The sequence below is a fragment of the Juglans microcarpa x Juglans regia genome, chromosome 4D (assembly GCF_004785595.1).
Source record: "Juglans microcarpa x Juglans regia isolate MS1-56 chromosome 4D, Jm3101_v1.0, whole genome shotgun sequence".
In the NCBI taxonomy this organism is placed as follows: Eukaryota; Viridiplantae; Streptophyta; class Magnoliopsida; order Fagales; family Juglandaceae; genus Juglans; species Juglans microcarpa x Juglans regia.
The window spans coordinates 6,611,268-6,631,040 of NC_054600.1; the positions used below are offsets into that span (position 1 = coordinate 6,611,268).

The 19,773-nt window shown below is 34.2% G+C and overlaps 1 protein-coding gene across 2 annotated transcripts; it reads left to right on the forward strand.

The window, feature by feature from the left end:
* Positions 1-13,991: 13,991 nt before the first annotated feature.
* Positions 13,992-14,937, forward strand: LOC121259765 (heavy metal-associated isoprenylated plant protein 43-like). 2 transcript variants are annotated; one of them, XM_041161499.1, is made up of 3 exons: positions 13,992-14,041; positions 14,076-14,195; positions 14,335-14,937. In XM_041161499.1, the coding sequence occupies exons 2-3, from the start codon at positions 14,111-14,113 to the stop codon at positions 14,694-14,696; spliced, it is 447 nt and encodes a 148-aa protein (XP_041017433.1). In that variant the 5' UTR covers positions 13,992-14,041; positions 14,076-14,110; the 3' UTR covers positions 14,697-14,937. The 2 variants fall into 2 exon arrangements, with proteins under 2 accessions (XP_041017433.1, XP_041017434.1); XM_041161500.1 differs by lacking the exon at positions 13,992-14,041 and having other exon boundaries at positions 14,051-14,195.
* The last annotated feature ends 4,836 nt before the right edge of the window (positions 14,938-19,773 follow it).

The following is a 19,773-nucleotide window of genomic DNA, read 5'->3' on the forward strand; positions in this document are numbered from 1 at the left end:
CTTCATCTATTCCAATGGATGTAGAGGAGCATGGGAGTATTCCAACCATTTCATCCACATATACACAACAACCTATCCATTCCATCCCACCTTTACCCAAGCAATAAAAAAACACCTAGTAACTAAGCGGTGGTTTGGGAACACTTTACTAAAGTACAACCTATTGACCATAATAACCCAAAAGCTCAGTACAATTATTGCGCTAATCTATACAATTACCACTACAAGAATGGCACTTCATCTATAATACACCACCTCCAGAATGCATATAAAACTTCCCCTCTTAGATTTAAAGGAGTTGGAAAAAGTCAGTCATTTAGTGTTAAGAGGGATGCAGAGGGAAAAGTGTGTAGCCCACAAAGTCTAGTGAAGTATGATGCAGAAAAACTTAGGGTGTCAACCACTAAGTTTTTTATTAGGTGTGAATTGCCTTTTAGGCTTGTGGAGAACGAAGGGTTTGTTGAGTACATGGCTGATTTAGAGTTTCGATTTACTTTGTTATCCCGAATCACTTTAAAAAGGGATTGTATTAAGCTGTATAACAAAGAGAAGATACAGCTAAAAAAATTGTTGGATGGTCAAAGAATCTCTCTAACCACCGATAGCTGGACATCGGAATATGAACTACATGTCGACATCCAGGAGTTGGAAGAATACGTATAGTTGATGGATTTTGAAGGTAAGTTTGAAACTTGAAATATTTTTTTAATATCTATCTATCTCGGTTTATTATCTATCTAACTCATTTTTAATATTTTTTTAGATGATTATGTAGCTTCATCTTCAACATAGGCTGCTGTGAGTCTCTCTTTCCGTTCATGCTGAAAAAAATTTAGAGTAAGTGCTTTCTTCTTGCATAATCTAGAGGCTACAACTAATTTCTTTGCAAGTAAGATAAAATTCTAAGCACAAATATATTTATGTCGTATTGTAGTGAACATTGTCGCCTTGGCATTGGCAAACCTGATTGGTGGACTTTCCGTCATTGGTCATAATGTAAGTTCTTTTTTTATTTCTTATTTTTATTTTTTTTTTGCAAAATTACATTGCACAATGTGTATTTCACATACATAGGTTTTTTAGTTCGCCACTCTACAGTTTTTTCTAATCTCTCCACTTTGTCCTGTAAGCACACCTATGCTGGCCATCTTTACCATTGATGCTGCAAAATCCCTGTAGAAAAGATAAGGGAACTTGCTATAGTTAATGACCATTGAAGCGGTTTTATTGTCCCCCATAAGAGCTTGGTCTGACTGAAGTAGCCCAGAATTGTTCACAAGGTTTTTGTAATAGATGTTATCAAATTTATTTGCAGTGACTGAATCCAAGGGAGACAATTTGGTGTCAGAATCATCATCATCTTCTGGGCATGTGCTCTGCAAAGTTTGTACGAGGGATGCATCCAGTGTTGGATCAGGTTTACCATCAGCAAATTTGAAGAGCCTTGACTTGAATGTAAAGCATTAAGCGAACCCAATAGTGTGCGCACCTGTATAAAGCATATGGATCATAAGCTTATGTTGTATTGTAGCAGAATGACAATATGAACTTCATGAAAAGTTACATTTACAAGCCCCTTCATGTTAGAGTTTGATTTTATAAGAGAATTTGATAAAAACTTCTTATACAAATGCATCTAAATGGAGACAAAATATTTGAAGTCTAATTAATAATAAAAAAACGTTTGGAAAATTTTTTTTTAAAAAAAAAGGGGTTCAACTCGACCCGGATTCACCCAGGTTCTGGCCCGGGTCTGACCCGGACCAACCCGGTCCCGGTTTTGGCCCAGGTTCAAGATCTGGGTTCTGGTCCAAGTACACCCGGGTTCCCGGGTTGGAACCCGGATGAACACCCCTAGTTACGAAGGCCAGGCACTGGGTTTATATTGGTAGAATACTCTGTCGGCGGAGTAGAGAGGGGTTAGAAATATTCCAATTGGCCAATTGAAGGTAAGGTGGGTGATGAGGCAATGGTTTCAACAAGTGCAATGTGTTTAGATAGTAAAATGGGCTCATTAGATGTGTCATTGAGGAAAATTGATATGGGAGCAATGGGAGTGAACTGATAAGTACTGTTGGAGGGAACAAAAGGGGCGTGGGAGGGAATTGTGTCATTGATGGGCATGGCTATGAGTGCACAAGAAGTTAATGTGTGTGGAATGGATTAGGGCATCATATAGGGTTATGTGAACTACTAAGGGTAGATGTCAACAAAATTGTTAGACTCAGTCCACACATGTGGAGAAATATTAAGATATAATATAAATAATAAAATTTACCTCTTCGACTTATCAGCATAAATTCTTAATACAAGTGTTGATTTCACATGAGAAATAATGCAATCTAAAAAAATTAAAAGTGTGTGAGGTTCTGTAGGAGGACAGTGGAGGTTGGCCATGTGTTTGAAAGTATAGGTCTCCTCATAAAAAACATGTCGAGAAATATACAAACATCATGTGGGAGAATACATAGGCCTTGTAGAACAACACTATCATCACAAGGAGAAAGATAGACACTTGAAATGAGTCTTATAACATTTATTACTTGTGATTATTACTCAGACAACACTAAATGTACAATAAATGTGGACCTTGTATTTGTCTCACACTAAAACTTTAAAATTCATATAAGAATTTAATTAAGAGAATCTTGATTGTCTATGAAATTGTACAAGTTAATGGGAACAATCCAAGCAATTTGGATTAATTTTCAGACACGCACATAATTTTAGTAAAGATAATAATTACAGAAAGCATTAGGCATAATTTATTGCACCAATCTGGACATGAAAAGGTAGAAAGGCAAATACTAACAGCTTGACCACATCATCATTTGATAACCACACGAATTGAGTCATCGATCATATTGAAATTAATGACCATGATTCGACCAGATACTTAAATAACCTCTTAGTTTAAGAAAAATGTTAAATCTTATATTAAGTGCGTGGATTGTGAGGGTAATATCCCAATTAAGTTGTAAAAAATTCGATAATTAATCTCATATTACATGGGTAGATTTAAATTCAGGTGTTAATATAGAGTGTTTAGTCCCATGCCGAATATTTACTATGTAATATGATGTCTCGTTAATTATTCTAGAAAGTATAAATTAATAGAAATGATGGGTTTACAAAAAAATCTTGCAAAAATAAAATTTATAAATTGATGTAATTTAAAATAGTGCATCGTATTTACTTTGCAGTTAATCCAACATAATACATCAAACCATAACAATTTCTAAATCTTGCTCTCATTAATGATATTTCTAGAAAGTTTAAACATATTTAATTGTAACATTGAGTAGTCGTGGAAAATCAGGTTAAAGAGGAAAAAATCAGTCTAGGTCACTGGAATACAAAAATGAAAAGAAACTTTTAGATGAGGAAAAACTAGGTACGTTTGGTCAACCAGACACAAAAAATGAAAAGAAAGCATAAATCATCTCTCCGTGTAAGACACGACGAGCATAAAATGTTGAAGAACGAACGGTCCTAATTGACTTGCTGCCCAAATATTCGCATTTCCCACGTCACACAGTATGACCTTTTGCCTAGGGGTGAGCAGCGAGGCACCACCCCCGTCAGCCCCACCCCGACGTGAGCAATCGGGCTACCCTGCATGGCACATGCGAGGGCGGAGGCCCCCGCCCTGCATGAAGAACCTCTAGCGGGGGCTGGGGGTGAGCTGATCCCAACAGGGTCCCGTCCTTCACCCTCTCAAATTTATAATAAAAATATATTATTTTTTATATTTATATAAATATATATTGTATATAAATATATACAACTTGTTAAAAACTTAAATTCAAGTTAATGGATTGTCTTGGTCTTCTATGCCAACCTTTATATTAGAGGCCAAAACAATACAATAATCATTCTTAAGTAAATTAGAGTTGTATTTTGAATCGTCTTGGCCTCCTAAGCCAACCTTTATATAGGAGGTGAAGGCAATACAATAGTCATTCTTAAACAATATGGGACTTAACAATAAGCTTAATATTATAATGTTGGGTGATCTTTGTTTTTATTTTTTTATTTTTCTATTCATGTTAAACTAATTGAATTATTCTACTCATCATCTATATTCCACATACTTGCTAAAGAAAAAAAATCATATATATAATATGTGGTGTAGAGATTATAAGTAGAATTTTTCTTCCATTTATTTACAAAAAGAAATAATATTGTGTTCTTCTATGACATTTTCAGTCATTAATTGGCATAAAATTGGGGCAATATTATCCAAAATCACCGTTTTAAAAAAAAAATATTATTTTTTATTTTAAATTTTATCATCTATTTAAGATAATTTCACATGTCTATATTTAAATCGACAATCATTTAAAAAATGCACCACAACCATAAATACAAACTAGGTTGATAACTCTAAAATTGATTAACAGTAATATAACTCCAAAGAAAATCGTAACTTGCACAAAAGGCTTGCAGTTATACTGTAGTACCGGAGTGCGACTGTACGTGTGGAATAAAAAGACACCAATAAAGCCAAGTCAAGACGGCCCAAGATCCAATTCTGTAACTAGGTGGTTCCATGGAAATTCTGCTTGTATTTTATCTGGGTAGTCTCTAATTACAAAAAAATTATATAAAAATAATTTTATAAATTAACATAATTTTATATAATTTATCAGATTTATTTTATAATAAAATTAATTTTATAATTTGATAAATTATAACTAACTAACTAAAATATTTTTCATTTTATTTTCTTGATATCCAAAAAGAAATGATGTATAAAAGACAACCCTAGTGGGATAAGGTCTTGAAAAAATGTGCCTAGGAGGTTCAACTGGCCAATACTGTTCGTTACGCCAGTACTACTTCTGCCCCTAGTCTCGTTCTTTTTTTTTTTTTTTTTTTAAAAAAAAGAAATTAAATGAAATAAATAAAAATTAAAAATTAAATAAAATATTATTAAAACGTATTTTTTAATATTATTTTTTATTTTAAAATTTTAAAAAAATGAATTATTTATTTTATTCTATGTAAAAATTAAAAAAAAAATTATAATAATTAAATAAATTAAGAAGAGTTGTGAAATTGAATATTCTTCTTTAAATAAGGAAAGGATAAATTCAATATTCTTCTTTGTTTGATCCAAATTTTCTTACTTTACTGCAGGTGTTGACAGAGTAGAAGTTGACGCAGCAAAAGGGTACTTTGACAGTTTTAGGCGACGCAGAGACATATGAAATAATTATCCGTATAAGAAAAACTGAGAAATTTGCTGAAGTGGTTAGCATTGGACCTCCACCTGCTCCCCCAAAGCAGGATACAGGGCAGAAGAAGCCTGCCGGTCAAGATCAAAGGAAGCCTGCCGATACGAAGAAGCCCGACCAGAAGCCTGTAGTTCAGTTTATTATACCCATACCCTATTTATATATATAATTATATAATTATATTTTACAAATTATGTATAAATATATATATGTATACAAATTAATTTTTTAAATTAGAGTCATATTTAATTTAAATTTACAATTAACATTAAATATTCGCGTTAAAACATTTCACGTACGTACGTAAATAGTCAAAATGTCCAAATATAAATTTCTCATACGTTCGAAAGTAAAAAAAAAAAAAAAAAAAAAAAAAAAAAAAAAAAAAAAGATTCATCTACCTTTAGTGAAAATCGTCACTAAAAATGCTTAGAGACTGTCACAATTTCTCAACTACTACTAAAAATTAATTGTGTTGCAGTGAACAATTATAAAAAAAAATTAGGCATAATTGTTAAGAGGTGGCTTGAATCCAGATTGAACAGTGCCTGTGTCGTAGGTTCGCTCGAGTGGAGGTTCACTCAGCTCGAGTGAAGTCAGACAGAGAGCTTCGCTCGACATTCGCTCAACACTCAGCTCAAGCGAATTCAGACAGAGAGCTTCGCTCAAGCATCGCTTGACATTCAGCTCGAGCAATATCCAAGTCAGAGAGCTTCGCTCGACCCTCGCTCGACACCCAGCTCGAGCGAGTTTAGGCAGAGAGCTTCGCTCGACTCTCGCATAACTGTTGGCTTGAGCGAAGTGCAGAAAATCTACGCTCGCTCGACACTCGCTCGACGTTCACTCGAGCCAATGTTCACAAAAGTGAATTCTCACTTTTCCTATAAAGATCAAACGGCGCCTCTTCTTTTCAAACAGACTTCAGAATTCATTTTGTCTTGTTTTTAAGTGTTTTCTTGAGAGAGAAGTCTAGAGTGAGTTTGAGAGATAACTTCCTTGTGAAGTTTTGTTGTATTCATCTGTACTCTATCTCTGTTGATAGTGAAATCTTCGATACCGACCCCACTAGTGGACGTAGGCTCATTTTGAGTCGAACCACTTAATTCTTGGTGTTCTTTCTGTGTGATTGTCATCAATTTTTTTCCTTTAGTTCCGCTACTATACTTCGAGTTAGTCTTAGATCTACAGTTATTCCCAACAAACTGGTATCAGAGCTTGGCTCAGGGGTGATCTGGAGGGATGGCTATGGCTAAGTTCGAAGTGGAGAAATTTGACGGTCAGAACAGTTTCAGTTTATGGCGCATCAAGATGAAGGCTTTACTGCGACAACAGAGCTTGTCAAAAGTATTAGAAGTGTCGGTATCTGACGATTCTCCGGCTCCTTCGAAAGAAGAAGAAGAAAAGGTACACAGTACTATTCTTTTGTCACTATCTGATGGAGTTTTAAGAGAGGTTGCTGACGAGGAGACTGCAACTGGTCTCTAGTCGGCACTTGAAAATCTGTACATGAAGAGATCTCTCACCAACCGGTTGTATTTGAAACAACGGTTATATACTCTCAAAATGAAGGAAGGTACTCTTATTTCTAAACACCTAGATGAATTTAATAAAATCATTATGGATCTGAGGAACATAGATATTAAGCTTGAAGAAGAAGATCAAGCATTAATTATTTTATGTTCATTACCCACATCTTTTGAGAACTTTGTGAATTCCATGTTGTATGGTAGAAATACAATTTCCTTGGTAGATGTAAAGTCTGCTTTGAATTCTAAGGAGTTGAGGAATAAATTGAGTGTGAAGAACACTAATGAACAAGCTAGTGGCTTATTTGTTAAGGGGTCCTCAAGCAGGAGTAGATCGAATGACAGGGGTTCAGAGAAGAATAAGGTGAAATCCAGGGGTAGTTCACAAACAACGGTTAGTAAGAAAAATGTCAAATGTCATTATTACCATAAGTTTGGTCACTATAAGAACGAGTGTCCAAAACTGAAAAACATAGAGGACGACACTAGTTCATCTAATGCCGTTAGTGTTGCTGATGATAGGCCTAACGACCTAGATCTTGTTCTAGCAATTAGCGACTCTAATAGTCGCTTTAGTGACAAGTGGGTCATGGACTCAGCTTGCACTTTCCATATGTATCCCAAGAGGGACTGGTTCACTAACTATGAATCGGTCAACGGAGGCTCCGTTTTGTTAGGGAATGATATGGGTTGCAAAATTGCTAGAATTGGTTCAGTCAGAATTAAGATGTTTGATGGAATTGTCCAGACATTGTCTAATGTTCGACACATTCCAGAGTTGAAAAAGAATCTTATTTCTTTGGGTACTCTTGATTCTCTGGACTACAAGTACACTGGTGAAGGTGGAGCTATCAGAGTCAGTAAAGGCTCTATGGTTGTGATGAAAGGAGATAAGACAAATAGTCTTTATTTCCTTCAGGGCTCTACAGTGACAGGTGCAGCTGCAGTGTCAGTTTTAGATGATCCAGATTCAGATGTCACTCGTTTGTGGCATATGCGTTTGGATCATATGAGTGAAAAGGGAATGTCAATTTTGAGTAAGCAGGGTTTGCTATGTAATCAGAAGATAGGAAAACTGGATTTCTGTGAACACTGTGTGTTTGGCAAACAGTGCAGGGTTCAGTTCTCTACAGGGGCTCACAGAACCAAAAGTTCTGTGGACTATATTCATTCTGATCTTTGGGGCCCATTTTCCGTCCCGTCAAAAGGTGGAGCTCAATATTTGCTTACGTTCATTGATGATTTCTCACGGAAGGTTTGGGTTTACTTTTTGAAGCAGAAAAGTGGTGTATTTGTTAACTTTAAACAGTGGAAAGCTTTGATTGAAAATCAGACGGGCAAGAAAATCAAGCGACTTCGCACTGACAATGGTATAGAGTTTTGCGGAGGTGAGTTTGATGAATTCTGCAGAAATGAGGGTATTGCCAGACATCGTACAGTTAGACATACTCCATAGCAAAATGGGGTAGCTGAACGGATGAACAGGACTCTCTTGGAGAGAGCTCGCAGCATGCTTTCTAATGCAGGCTTGGCTAAGGATTTCTAGGCTGAAGCAATCAACACAGCCTGTTACTTGGTCAATCGTTCTCCAGCCACAGCGATTGGTTTGAAGACTCCGAATGAGGTATGGTCTGATACTCCTGCTGATTATTCAAATTTGAAAGTTTTTGGTTGTCCTGCATATTTCCATGTTAATGATGGAAAACTTGAGCCAAGGGCAAAGAAGGGCATATTCATTGGGTATGCCAGTGGGGTGAAGGGATTCAGGTTGTGGTGTACTGATCCTAAATCACCCAAATTTGTGATCAGTAGGGATGTCACTTTTGATGAAAAATCCATGCTTAGTCCGAAAAAGGAGATTATTGAGTCTACAGGATAAGAACAGGATGTTAGAAAGTAGGTGGAGTTTCAGGTGGAAGCACCACAAGGGCTGCCCAGTGGCGCCCAAGATCATGCTATTGTAGATGAGCATGATTCTGATTCGAGTAGCGGCACACAAGGTGAGCAAGACTACAGTATAGCGACTGGTAGACAGAAGAGGCAGATTAGACCACCTCAGAGATATGCTCATGCAGATATGGTGATGTATGCTCTTACTACGGCAGAAAATATTGTTGGTCAGGAGCCTTCCAGTTATTCAGAAGCTGTCAAGAGCGCAGAATCTGCACAGTGGTGCGCAGCTATGACTGAAGAGATTGAGTCTCTTCACAAAAACCAAATATGGGATTTGGTTCTGTTGCCAAAGAAGGTGAAGACTGTTGGCTGCAAATGGGTCTTCAAAAGAAAAGAGAGAATCCAGGGTGATACAGATGCAAGATACAAGGCACGCTTAGTTGCTAAGGGCTTCAGTCAGAGAGAAGGCATCGACTTCACTGAAGTCTTCTCTCCAGTGGTGAAACACAGTTCGATCAGATTACTACTTGCTTTAGTAGCATTGTATGACTTAGAGCTACAGCAACTTGATGTTAAAACAGCGTTCCTACATGGTGAACTTGAAGAGATCATTTATATGCATCAGCCAGAGGGATTCATTGTTGAAAACAAGGAAGATCATGTGTGCAGATTGAAGAAGTCATTATATGGTTTGAAGCAGTCGCCAAGGCAATGGTATAAGCGATTTGATTCCTTCATGATTGATCATGGTTATTTGAGAAGTAACTATGATAGTTGTGTTTATCATAAGGAATTATTTGATAAGTCTTTCATTTATTTGCTATTATATGTTGATGATATGCTTATTGCTGCTAGAAGCATATCTGACATAGGTTTGTTAAAGACCCAACTCAGAAATGAGTTTGAAATGAAAGACTTAGGTGCTGCGAAGAAGATTTTGGGAATGGAGATCTTCAGAGATAGGAAAGTTGGAAAGTTGTACTTGTCCTAGGGAAAGTACATTGAGAAAGTGCTTCAGAGATTTGGGATGTTTGATTCCAAACCAGTAAGTACACCACTTGCTACGCACTTTAAGCTTTCAGCTTGCCTATCTCCTCAGACAGATGAAGAGGAACAGTTCATGGCTAGTGTTCCTTATTCAAGTGCAGTTGGCAGCATCATGTATGCAATGGTTTGCACCCGCCCAGACATTTCACAGGCCGTAAGCGTAGTTAGCAGGTATATGGCTAATCCGGGTAAGACTCATTGGCAGGCTGTGAAATGGATACTCAGGTATCTGAGGGGAACCCTGAACTTTAGGTTAATATTTGATAGAGATGTCGATCTCAGTTCCAAAGTTACTGGTTTTGTTGATTCTGATTATGCTGGAGACTTAGATAAGAGAAGATCATTGACAGGTTATGTTTTCACTCTGTGTGGGTCAGCTATTAGTTGGAAAGCAACACTGCAATCCACTGTTGCTTTATCAACTACCGAGGCAGAGTACATGGCAGCAGCAGAGGCTGTTAAGGAGGCCATTTGGTTGAAAGGCTTGGTTAATGATTTGGGTTTACAACAAGATGGGATCTCAGTATTCTGTGACAGTCAGAGTGTAATACATTTGACCAAAAATCAAATGTATCATGAGAGAACGAAGCACATTGATGTCAGGTATCATTTTCTCAGAGAAATTGTTATAGAGGGTGCTATACAGATTCTGAAGATTGCTACTACAGAAAATCCAGCATATATGATAACTAAGCAGTTGCAGTATACAAGTTCAAACTTTGTTTGGATTTGATTGGTGTTCGCATTTTGTTATTCCCGTAAGGGATTTGGTGGTGGGGATTGGTTTTGTGGTCGGAGGTTTTTTGTGTTTTGGCAGAGTTCAAGCCAAGGTGGAGATTTGTTAAGAGGTGGCTTGAATCCAGATTGAACAATGCCTGTGTCGTAGGTTCGCTCGAGCGGAGGTTCACTCAGCTCGAGCGAAGTTAGACAGAGAGCTTCGCTCGACATTCGCTCGACACTCAGCTTGAGCGAATTCAGACAGAGAGCTTCGCTCGACATTCGCTCGACACTCAGCTTGAGTGAATTCAGACAGAGAGCTTCGCTCAAGCATCGCTTGACATTCAGCTCGAGCAATATCCAAGTCAGAGAGCTTCGCTCGACCCTCGCTCGACACCCAGCTCGAGAGAGTTCAGGCAGAGAGCTTCGCTTGACTCTCGCACAACTGTTGGCTTGAGCGAAGTGCAGAAAATCTACGCTCGCTCGACACTCGCTCGACGTTCGCTCGAGCCAATGTTCACAAAAGTGAATTCTCACTTTTCCTATAAATATCAAACGGCGCCTCTTCTTTTCAAACAGACTTCAGAATTCATTTTGTCTTGTTTTTAAGTGTTTTCTTGAGAGAGAAGTCTAGAGTGAGTTTGAGAGATAACTTCCTTGTGAAGTTTTGTTGTATTCATCTGTACTCCATCTCTGTTGATAGTGAAATCTTCGATACCGACCCCACCAGTGGACGTAGGCTCATTTTGAGTCGAACCACTTAATTCTTGGTGTTCTTTCTGTGTGAGTGTCATCAATTTTTTTTCTTTAATTCCACTACTATACTTCGAATTAGTCTTAGATCTACAGTTATTCCCAATAATAATTTATTGCACCAATCTGGACAAAAGGTAGAAAGAGAAATACTAAGAGCTTGATCTACCACATCATCATTGTATAATCACACGAATTGAGTCATCGATCATATGATTAAATTAATGACCATGATTCAACCAGATACTTAAATAACCTCTTAGTTTAAGAAAAATGTTGAATCTTATATTAAGTTATGAAGGTAATATCCCAATTAAGTTGTAAAAATTTCGGTAATTAATCTTGAGTGAGATCTATTATTAAAAAAAAAATTATTTGTATGTGAATTTCATATTTACTAATTTTTTACAAAGTGATTGCATGACACTACTTACGCACGTGCATTCCCAGATGGCAAATATCATTTCTCATTAATCTTATATTACATGAGTAGATTGTTAATTAAGGTGTTAATTAATATAGAGTGTTTAGTCCCATGCCGAATATTTACTACGTAATATGATGTCTCGTTAATGATTCTAGAAAGTTTAAATTGATAGAAGTGATACATTCACAAACAAATCTTATAAAAATAAAATTTATAAATTGATGTAATTTAAAATAATGTATTGTATTTACTTTACAATTAAAATAACTATACAATTCAACGTATTACATCAAATCATAATAATTTTATCTAAAATTTTCTCTGATATATATAATGTCTCGTTATGGATTCTAGAAAGTTTAAATTAATTGTAACATAGAGAAGTCGTGGAAAATTAGGTTAAAGAGGACAAATTAGTCTAGGTCGCCGGAACACAAAAATGAAAAGAAACTTTTAGGTGAGGAAAAACTAGGTTTGGTGACTGGTCACGACAAATGAAAAGAAAGGAGAAGAGCAGATCATCATCTTCTCCGTGTAAGACCCGGTCAGCTCAAAATATTGAAGAACGATCGAACGGTCCTAATTGACTTTCTGCCCAAATATTCTCATTTCCTACGTCACACGCCATGACGTTTTGCCTACGAACGATGAAGGCTTTTGAACTTCGTACGAATATATCGTACAAATACTAATTAAATTAAAATATTTTTGAGAATTATCTTCTGTCAGACCACCTAATCAATTGGTTTTTAAATGTATTAAAGTAAAAATAATAATAATAATTTTTAATATTGGGTTGTATTAAGTATGTGTTATTGCAGCAGTTGTATCATTTTCCTTCTAGAAAGATATCCTGATCCTTCGAAACTATAAAGTTTGGATTTTTTACTAATTAAACATATGATAGTTATTTTTTGTAAAATTTATTGGGAAATTATAAAATGTACATTCTTATGAATAATGTACATATATGAGGTGCTTAGTTCATGAGACACGCTGGATTCTCTCACACGAGCAGTATGTGAGAGAGCCCGTACGTGTACTACACCTCGAGAAATAATTCTGTACGAAAAAATAAATATTTATGATGAATTATTTATTATAATAATGATTATTTAAAATAAAAATAGACTCATTTTAATAAAAAAATAATTATTTTTATTAAAAATAATTGATCATAAATAAATAACTTTCTTGTAGTAGTGTGTATAAATCTTTTTGTGATGTTTTGTTACCAAATTTTTCTGCTGCTCTAGTCACTGAGGGCCGGTGTGTAACTGGCCTGGGTCCATGACCCAGAAACATGTGGGAAAAAAAATCAACGCTTAATATTATAATGTTGGGCGATTTTTGTTTTTATCTTCTTATTTTTTAATTTTTATTTATGTTAAACTAATTGAATTCTTCTATTCATCATCTCTATCCCACATATTTGTTAAAAAAAAAAAAAAAAAAAAAAACAAAGCATGTATATAGTATGTGATTATGCAGATATTATGAGTCGAATATTTCGATCCATTTATTTACAAAAAGAAATAATATTGTGTTCCTATATGATATTTTCAGTTGTTAATTGGCATAAAATTGGTGCAATATCCAAAATCACAGTTTTAGAAAAAATATTATTTTTATTTTAAATTGTATCATCTCAAATATCACACATATTAGTACGCCATATTTAAGATAATTTCATATGTCTATATTTAAATGGGCAATCACTTAAAAAATGCACCACAACCATAAAATATAAATACAAACTAGGTTGATAACTCTAAAATTGATTAACATTACGAATATATTTTTTTAATATTATTTTTGTTTTGATATTTAAAAAAGTTGAATTGTTTATTTTATTTTATGTAAAAATTTAAAAGAAAAATTATAGTAATTAAATAAAATGAGTTTAGAGAAATTATAAAACGAAGTAGTAAATTAATCGTAACTTGCACTAAAGGATTGCAGTTGTAGTAGTACTGTAGTGGACGGCTGTACGTGTGGAATTAAAAGACACCTACAAAGTCATCAAGTCAAGGTGGCCTAAGATCCAATTCTGTTAACTACGTGGTTCCATGGAGATTCTGCTTGTATTTTATTTGAGTAGTGATTCTGCTTGTATTTTATTTAAGTAATGTTGATGTTATAAAAAGATTATATAAAAATAATTTTATAAATTAATATAATTTTATATGATTTATCAAATTTATTTTATAATAAAAATAATTTTATAATTTTATAAATCACGTCAATTAATAAAAAATAATCTTAACAGTACAAGGTCATGAAAAAATGTGCCTAGAAGGTTCAAAATATTACCCAATATTGTGGTGATAAAAAGATAACTTTAGCAGGACAAGGTCTTGAAAAAATGTGCCTAGAAGGTTCAAAATATTACCCAATATTGTTCACCACGCCATTACTACTTCTCCTCCTCAAAGTAGTACGTAGTCTTCCTTTAAATAAGGATAGATTTTATCGTCTTGAGAAAAGAGGGAGGGAGTTCTTCCATCATGGTGCAGATAACAAAGCTGAAGGTTATTATTAACTGCCTAAAATGCAAGCAGCAGCTCCTCAAAGCTGTGTCTCCACTGCAAGGTATGATATCAGAATATATATTATATATATATGTACACTTTTTATCTTGGAACTAATCAAGATCGAGAGCTTCCATTTATACGTCTGTTCAAGTACTGTTTTTTCTTTGTTTGATCCAAATTTACTTACTTTACTGCAGGTGTTGACAAAGTAGAAGTTGATGAAGCAAACGGAACTTTGACAGTTACAGGCGACGCAGACCCATATGAAATAATTCTCCGAACAAAAAAAACTGGGAAATATGTTGACGTGGTTAGCATCGGACCTCCACCTGCTCCCCCAAAGCAGGATAAAGACCAGAAGAAACCTGACGATAAAGATCAGAAGAAGCCTGCCGATCCGAAGAAGCCCGACGACCAGAAGCCTGTAGTTCAGTACATACCCATGATACCGCCCTATTGCTATACGCCCCACCACAACTGTCCTGTCTGTGACCCAACGTTGACTGTTTTCTATGACGGCCGGTGGGAGGATCCTAATCCATCATGCTCCATACAATGACAAATTCAATGTCATTAGTGAGTGAAAATAAAGAAGGGAAATACATATATTTATATTTACGCGAGCAAAAGGATCAGGGAGCCGCGTCGATCTGATCATTATCTGGTTGATCACCACACTGAAACTGAGACATATCCCTCGAGTCCTTTGCCTCGATAAGTCGCTTTGGTTTCTTCGATTTGTATGTTTTTAGTGTTTTATTTTTCGGTCGAGTTGATGGAAGATCTGAATTTCTTTAGTAGTTTTGATAGATTTAGTAAGAGAAATTAATGATATTGACATATATAGTATCCCGCGCGATGCATGTGTGAAAAATCAGATATGTAATGATGCCGTTAATATGATCTCTCGTATGATAAGTTTTCAATACGATCGAGTAATCTGCTATGCCATTCTACACGAAAATAAAAATGGTCATGGCCGAAAAATTGAGAAAATGATATTTTATCTCTTAAATTACATTATTTAATTTCGTCATTATTGTTGATGGCGTATTTCACACACCAATTGCCTTGACTCTAACCTGACGCAAGAAAGAAGAAAAACGACTGTGGTGGCGGTGATGATCACCTGATCCTTCGATGCCTAGAAAATGAATTGTCGTTTGAAAAAAAAAAAAAAATATATATATATATATATATATTAATATAAAGTGATCTAATTCTTAGAAAAATCAACCTATTAATATCAACGTGCCTTAATTTTCAAGCCCCGCCGCTTGAGAATAAGGACTACGTACAAAAAAACTCTATAGAAATTTAAACAACTCTTATTTAATAATTTAATTACAGGTTAATTTGTGTTTAAATACACAACTTGCCCTTGGGTTATATCGGTAAAAAGAGATTTTAAAGCATATTTTTTTATTTCTACTATGATAAATTCTTACATCAATGACTGTTTCATGTGTAAATTAAATTAACTTTTACTGCAGAAAATTTTGAATTGCTGGTAATTAAAATAAGCTTGGCTTGCCAATTCAAACAATATTGGTAGGGTACAAATCATTTTTAAGATTATTTTTTATTCATTCCATATATTAGTAATATTGAAATGAGTATCTCACACTAATGAGAAAAATATAGTGTGAATGGGGAATCTAGCTCATAGGGCCAGTTCAATAGATTTTGAGACCTAAGGCGAGAAGTTAAAATGTGACATTTTTCTTGTATCAAAGTATATTTTTATTTAAAAATTATTCTTCTTGTTTTTTGAGATGTAAAATTGCTAATTAAATTTTATATTCAAGTTCTAATATTTCATTCTCAATTGATAATATGACTAGAATACTCTTATAATTATACTTATGAATATTTTAGAATAAAATAAATATTAACATAAATCAATAAAACCTGGTTTAGCAAATGGGCTCACTTTTATATATAATATATGAGCATCACTTTTATATAAAATTGTTAATCTGTATAATAAAATAAAATATATTAATATTAATAATCAAAATCAATAAATAAATTATACATTATTGAAGTTGAGAAAAAAACAAAGTTGGACAAAAAAGTCAAGGAATATGTGGCCCATTGGCCATGTGAATTTAATTGTAAAACTTTTAGTCATCAGGCATGGTCGGTTGAAGTCTTGAAGGAGAAGACAATAAAGAAAGAATACAAAGGATGTTCTAGAGATTAGAAGATAAGTCACGTGATTGTTTTATTCCACAAAAATTTACTATATATGTAACACAAATTTTTCAATTTTACCTTTATCTTCGCCGACCATAGTATAATAGAGATATCGCTCAACGTCTGTTAGTGCGATGCAACGATGAGTGAGGCTGTCAGTGCCAAATACGAGCAAGATGGATGCAAGAGAGTTAGATTAGAGACTGTAGACTAGAGTCTAGAGTACAAGAGAAATGAAATAAAATTTGTAAATTTCAAATATAAAAGGAGAGTTCTTGAAATACTCTAAAAAAAAATTTCAGAAATAGAATAGAACATCTTTTTTAAAATTTTATTGTGACTTTTGACTTTTTTAAGTGAAGTTACAGAGTCTATATAAAATTTGTTAACGTCTTTTTTTTACCGTGAGTTAAGAATTGCTTTTTTTCAATTTTTAAGGTTAACATCGTTTAGTTTAGATATATTTTTTTAATTTTTTTAATAATTAACTTTTAGTATTTTTTAGACTTTCTTTCATTGCAAGGACTTAGGCGACCGCCTAACTCGCCTTATCAAATAGCCAGCCCTGCAGCTCATAAAGTTGATGATAAATAGTAAACTTGTGATGGACATAATTATATGGAGAATATCTAAAAAATTAAAGTTGGAAAATATCTTTTTTGGAAGTTTAATTTGTATTCACTCAATATATTATTTAAGAGTGTCAGAATAATGAGAAATACTGTGAATCTCATAATCACGTTTATTTATAAATAAAAAAATTCTAGTAAGTAGTCCTACATCACACACTTATTAAAAATAAAAAATAATAAGTAAATGATTCGTATCAATAAGTATATAGTGTAGAGCAGTTGAATAAAAAAATTCACTATAAATATAATTACATGTCAACGTGATGTAAGAAAAATTTTAACATGGTGAGTATTAAAAAAAAATTAATATAGTGAGTATTTAGTATTTTCACCGGTTGCCTTTTCCAACATGTCTTTTTTAATAAATATTTATTTATTTATTTATTTACATATCACACTTTCCTCTCACCTTCAGTTTATGACTTTATTCTATTTATTAGGCTCGTTAAAATTAAATTTTCATATTATTTTAGTTCCTACTTTGATCATTTTAGGCTCCGTTTAAATAGTAAAAACATTTTATCATATCTCATTTTCTCAACTCATTACTTAAACAACACCTTAAAATTAATTATTTAGTGAATAGAATTGAGTTGAAAATAATCAGAGAGAAATTTTTTCAGGTCCACTTTGAATTGATCGGGCTGCCCTTTTGGCCTTAACAGCCTTCAACTAGAATTACGACACATTAACAAGTTTACCAAACCAGCATGAAGCTTATTACACCTAATCGATTGAAGCCCTTATCACACCCGAAATACTTTAGCAGCTTCTACCGTTCAAGCCGTCGCACGAGTGCACTTCAACAACCTTAACACCATCGTCCGTCACTGCCATCCCCTCGGCCACTTTCATGGTAATTTCCAATTTAAGTTTTTTCCTATGGGTACTTCTTGGGTAGGAGATGTGTTCGTAGATGAATATTCTAGAATAAAATAAATATTAGCACAAAACAATAGAACCTAGTTTAGTAAATGAGATTCACTTTTATATAATAGATGAGCACCACTTTTATATAAAATTGTTAATTTACACAATAGAATAAAATATATTAATATTAATATTCAAAATCAATAAATAAATTATACATTATAGAAGTTGAAAAAAAAAAGACAAAATTTGACAAAAAATCAAGGAATACGTGGCCAATGGCCATGTGAATTCAATTGTAAAACCTTTGGTCGTCGTGGTTGGTTGAAGTCTTCAAGATGAAGACAATAAAAAAAGAAAACAAAGGATGTTCTAGAGACTAGAAAACAAGTCACGTGGCTATTTTATTGCAACAAAATTTTACTCTACATATAACACAAATTTTTCGGCTTTATCTTTACCTTCACCTTCGTCGTCCATAGCACAATAGAGATGCTGCTCAATGTGTGTAAGTACGATGCAGCAATGGGAGAGTCTGCCAATGCCAAATACGAGCAAGATGGATGCAAAAAAGTTAGACTAGAAACTGTAGACTGGAGTCTAGAGTATAAGAGAGATGAAATAAAATTTGTAAATTTCAAGTATAAAAGGAGAGTTCTTGAGATGTTCTAAAAAATTTTCACAGATAGATTGGAACGTCTTTTTTGAAATTTTATTATGACTTTGAGCTTTTCTAAGTGAAGTTGCAGAATCAATATAAAGCCTATTAACGTCTTTTTTTTTACCATGGAGTTAAGAATTGGTTTTTTTCAATTTTCAAAGTTAACATGTTTAGTTTAGATATTTTTTTTTTAATTTTTTTAATAATTAACTTTTAATATATTTTTATCCTTCTTTCATTGCAGGGCCTTAGACAACTGCCTAACTCGCCTTATAGAACAGCCGGCCGTTAAGCTCATAAAGTTGTTGATGAACAGTATACTTGTGATGGACATAATTATCTGGAGATTATCCAGAAAATAAAAGTTGGAAAATATTTTTTTTGGAAGTTTATTTTTTAGTCACTCAATATATTATTTAAGAGTGTAGAATAATGAGAAATATTGTGAATCTCATAATCATGTTTAACTATAAATAAAAAAAAAAAAAAAAAATTCTAGCTAGTAGTCCTACATCACACACATATTAAAAATAAAAAATAAAAAAATAATAATTAAATGACTCATATCAGTAAGTATATAGTGTAGAGCAGCTGTGTAAAACATTCATTATAAATATAATTACATGTCAACGCGATGTAAGAAAATTTTTAACGAAGTGAGTATTAAAAAAAATAATAATATAGTGAGTATTTAGTATTTTCACCGGTTGCCTTTTCCAAAATGTCTTTTTTAATATATATATATATATATATATATATATATCCTTATACTTAAAAGCGGCTATAAACGAATGAACATGAATGAACAGTGATACATTTTGACACTATTTCTTCCATCTATGCCATGTGTGGTTGGATCATATTACGGTTTTGTTATTGTTTTTGTGATTTACTTTCCTCGTGTTCCGCGTAACACCATCTCTACATCTTCTTCTTCTTTTGGTCTTCTCTTGGTGGTGCAGGGGACAGAGACAGTAACTAAGGGAGGTGGGCTTGGACATGGGCTGTGGTGGTCTAAGGCAGTTGGTGGAGACACAGGGAGGGCTAGAGGCCGCAGGTTGAGAGATAGAGAATGGGAGAGGGACGTTGGGCTAGGCTGGAGTAGTGGTGGATCGGGGTGGCTCGACTAAAAGGAGGCCCATAGTGCCACGTGGTGGCGCTGCCAGCGGCTGTGGGTGGCGGGGCTAGACGTGGGTACACAAATCTATCCAAATTTGAAAGGGAGAGAGATCCAAGAGGAGGGAAAGGGCTTACCAACTTACGTTGGTGGTTGG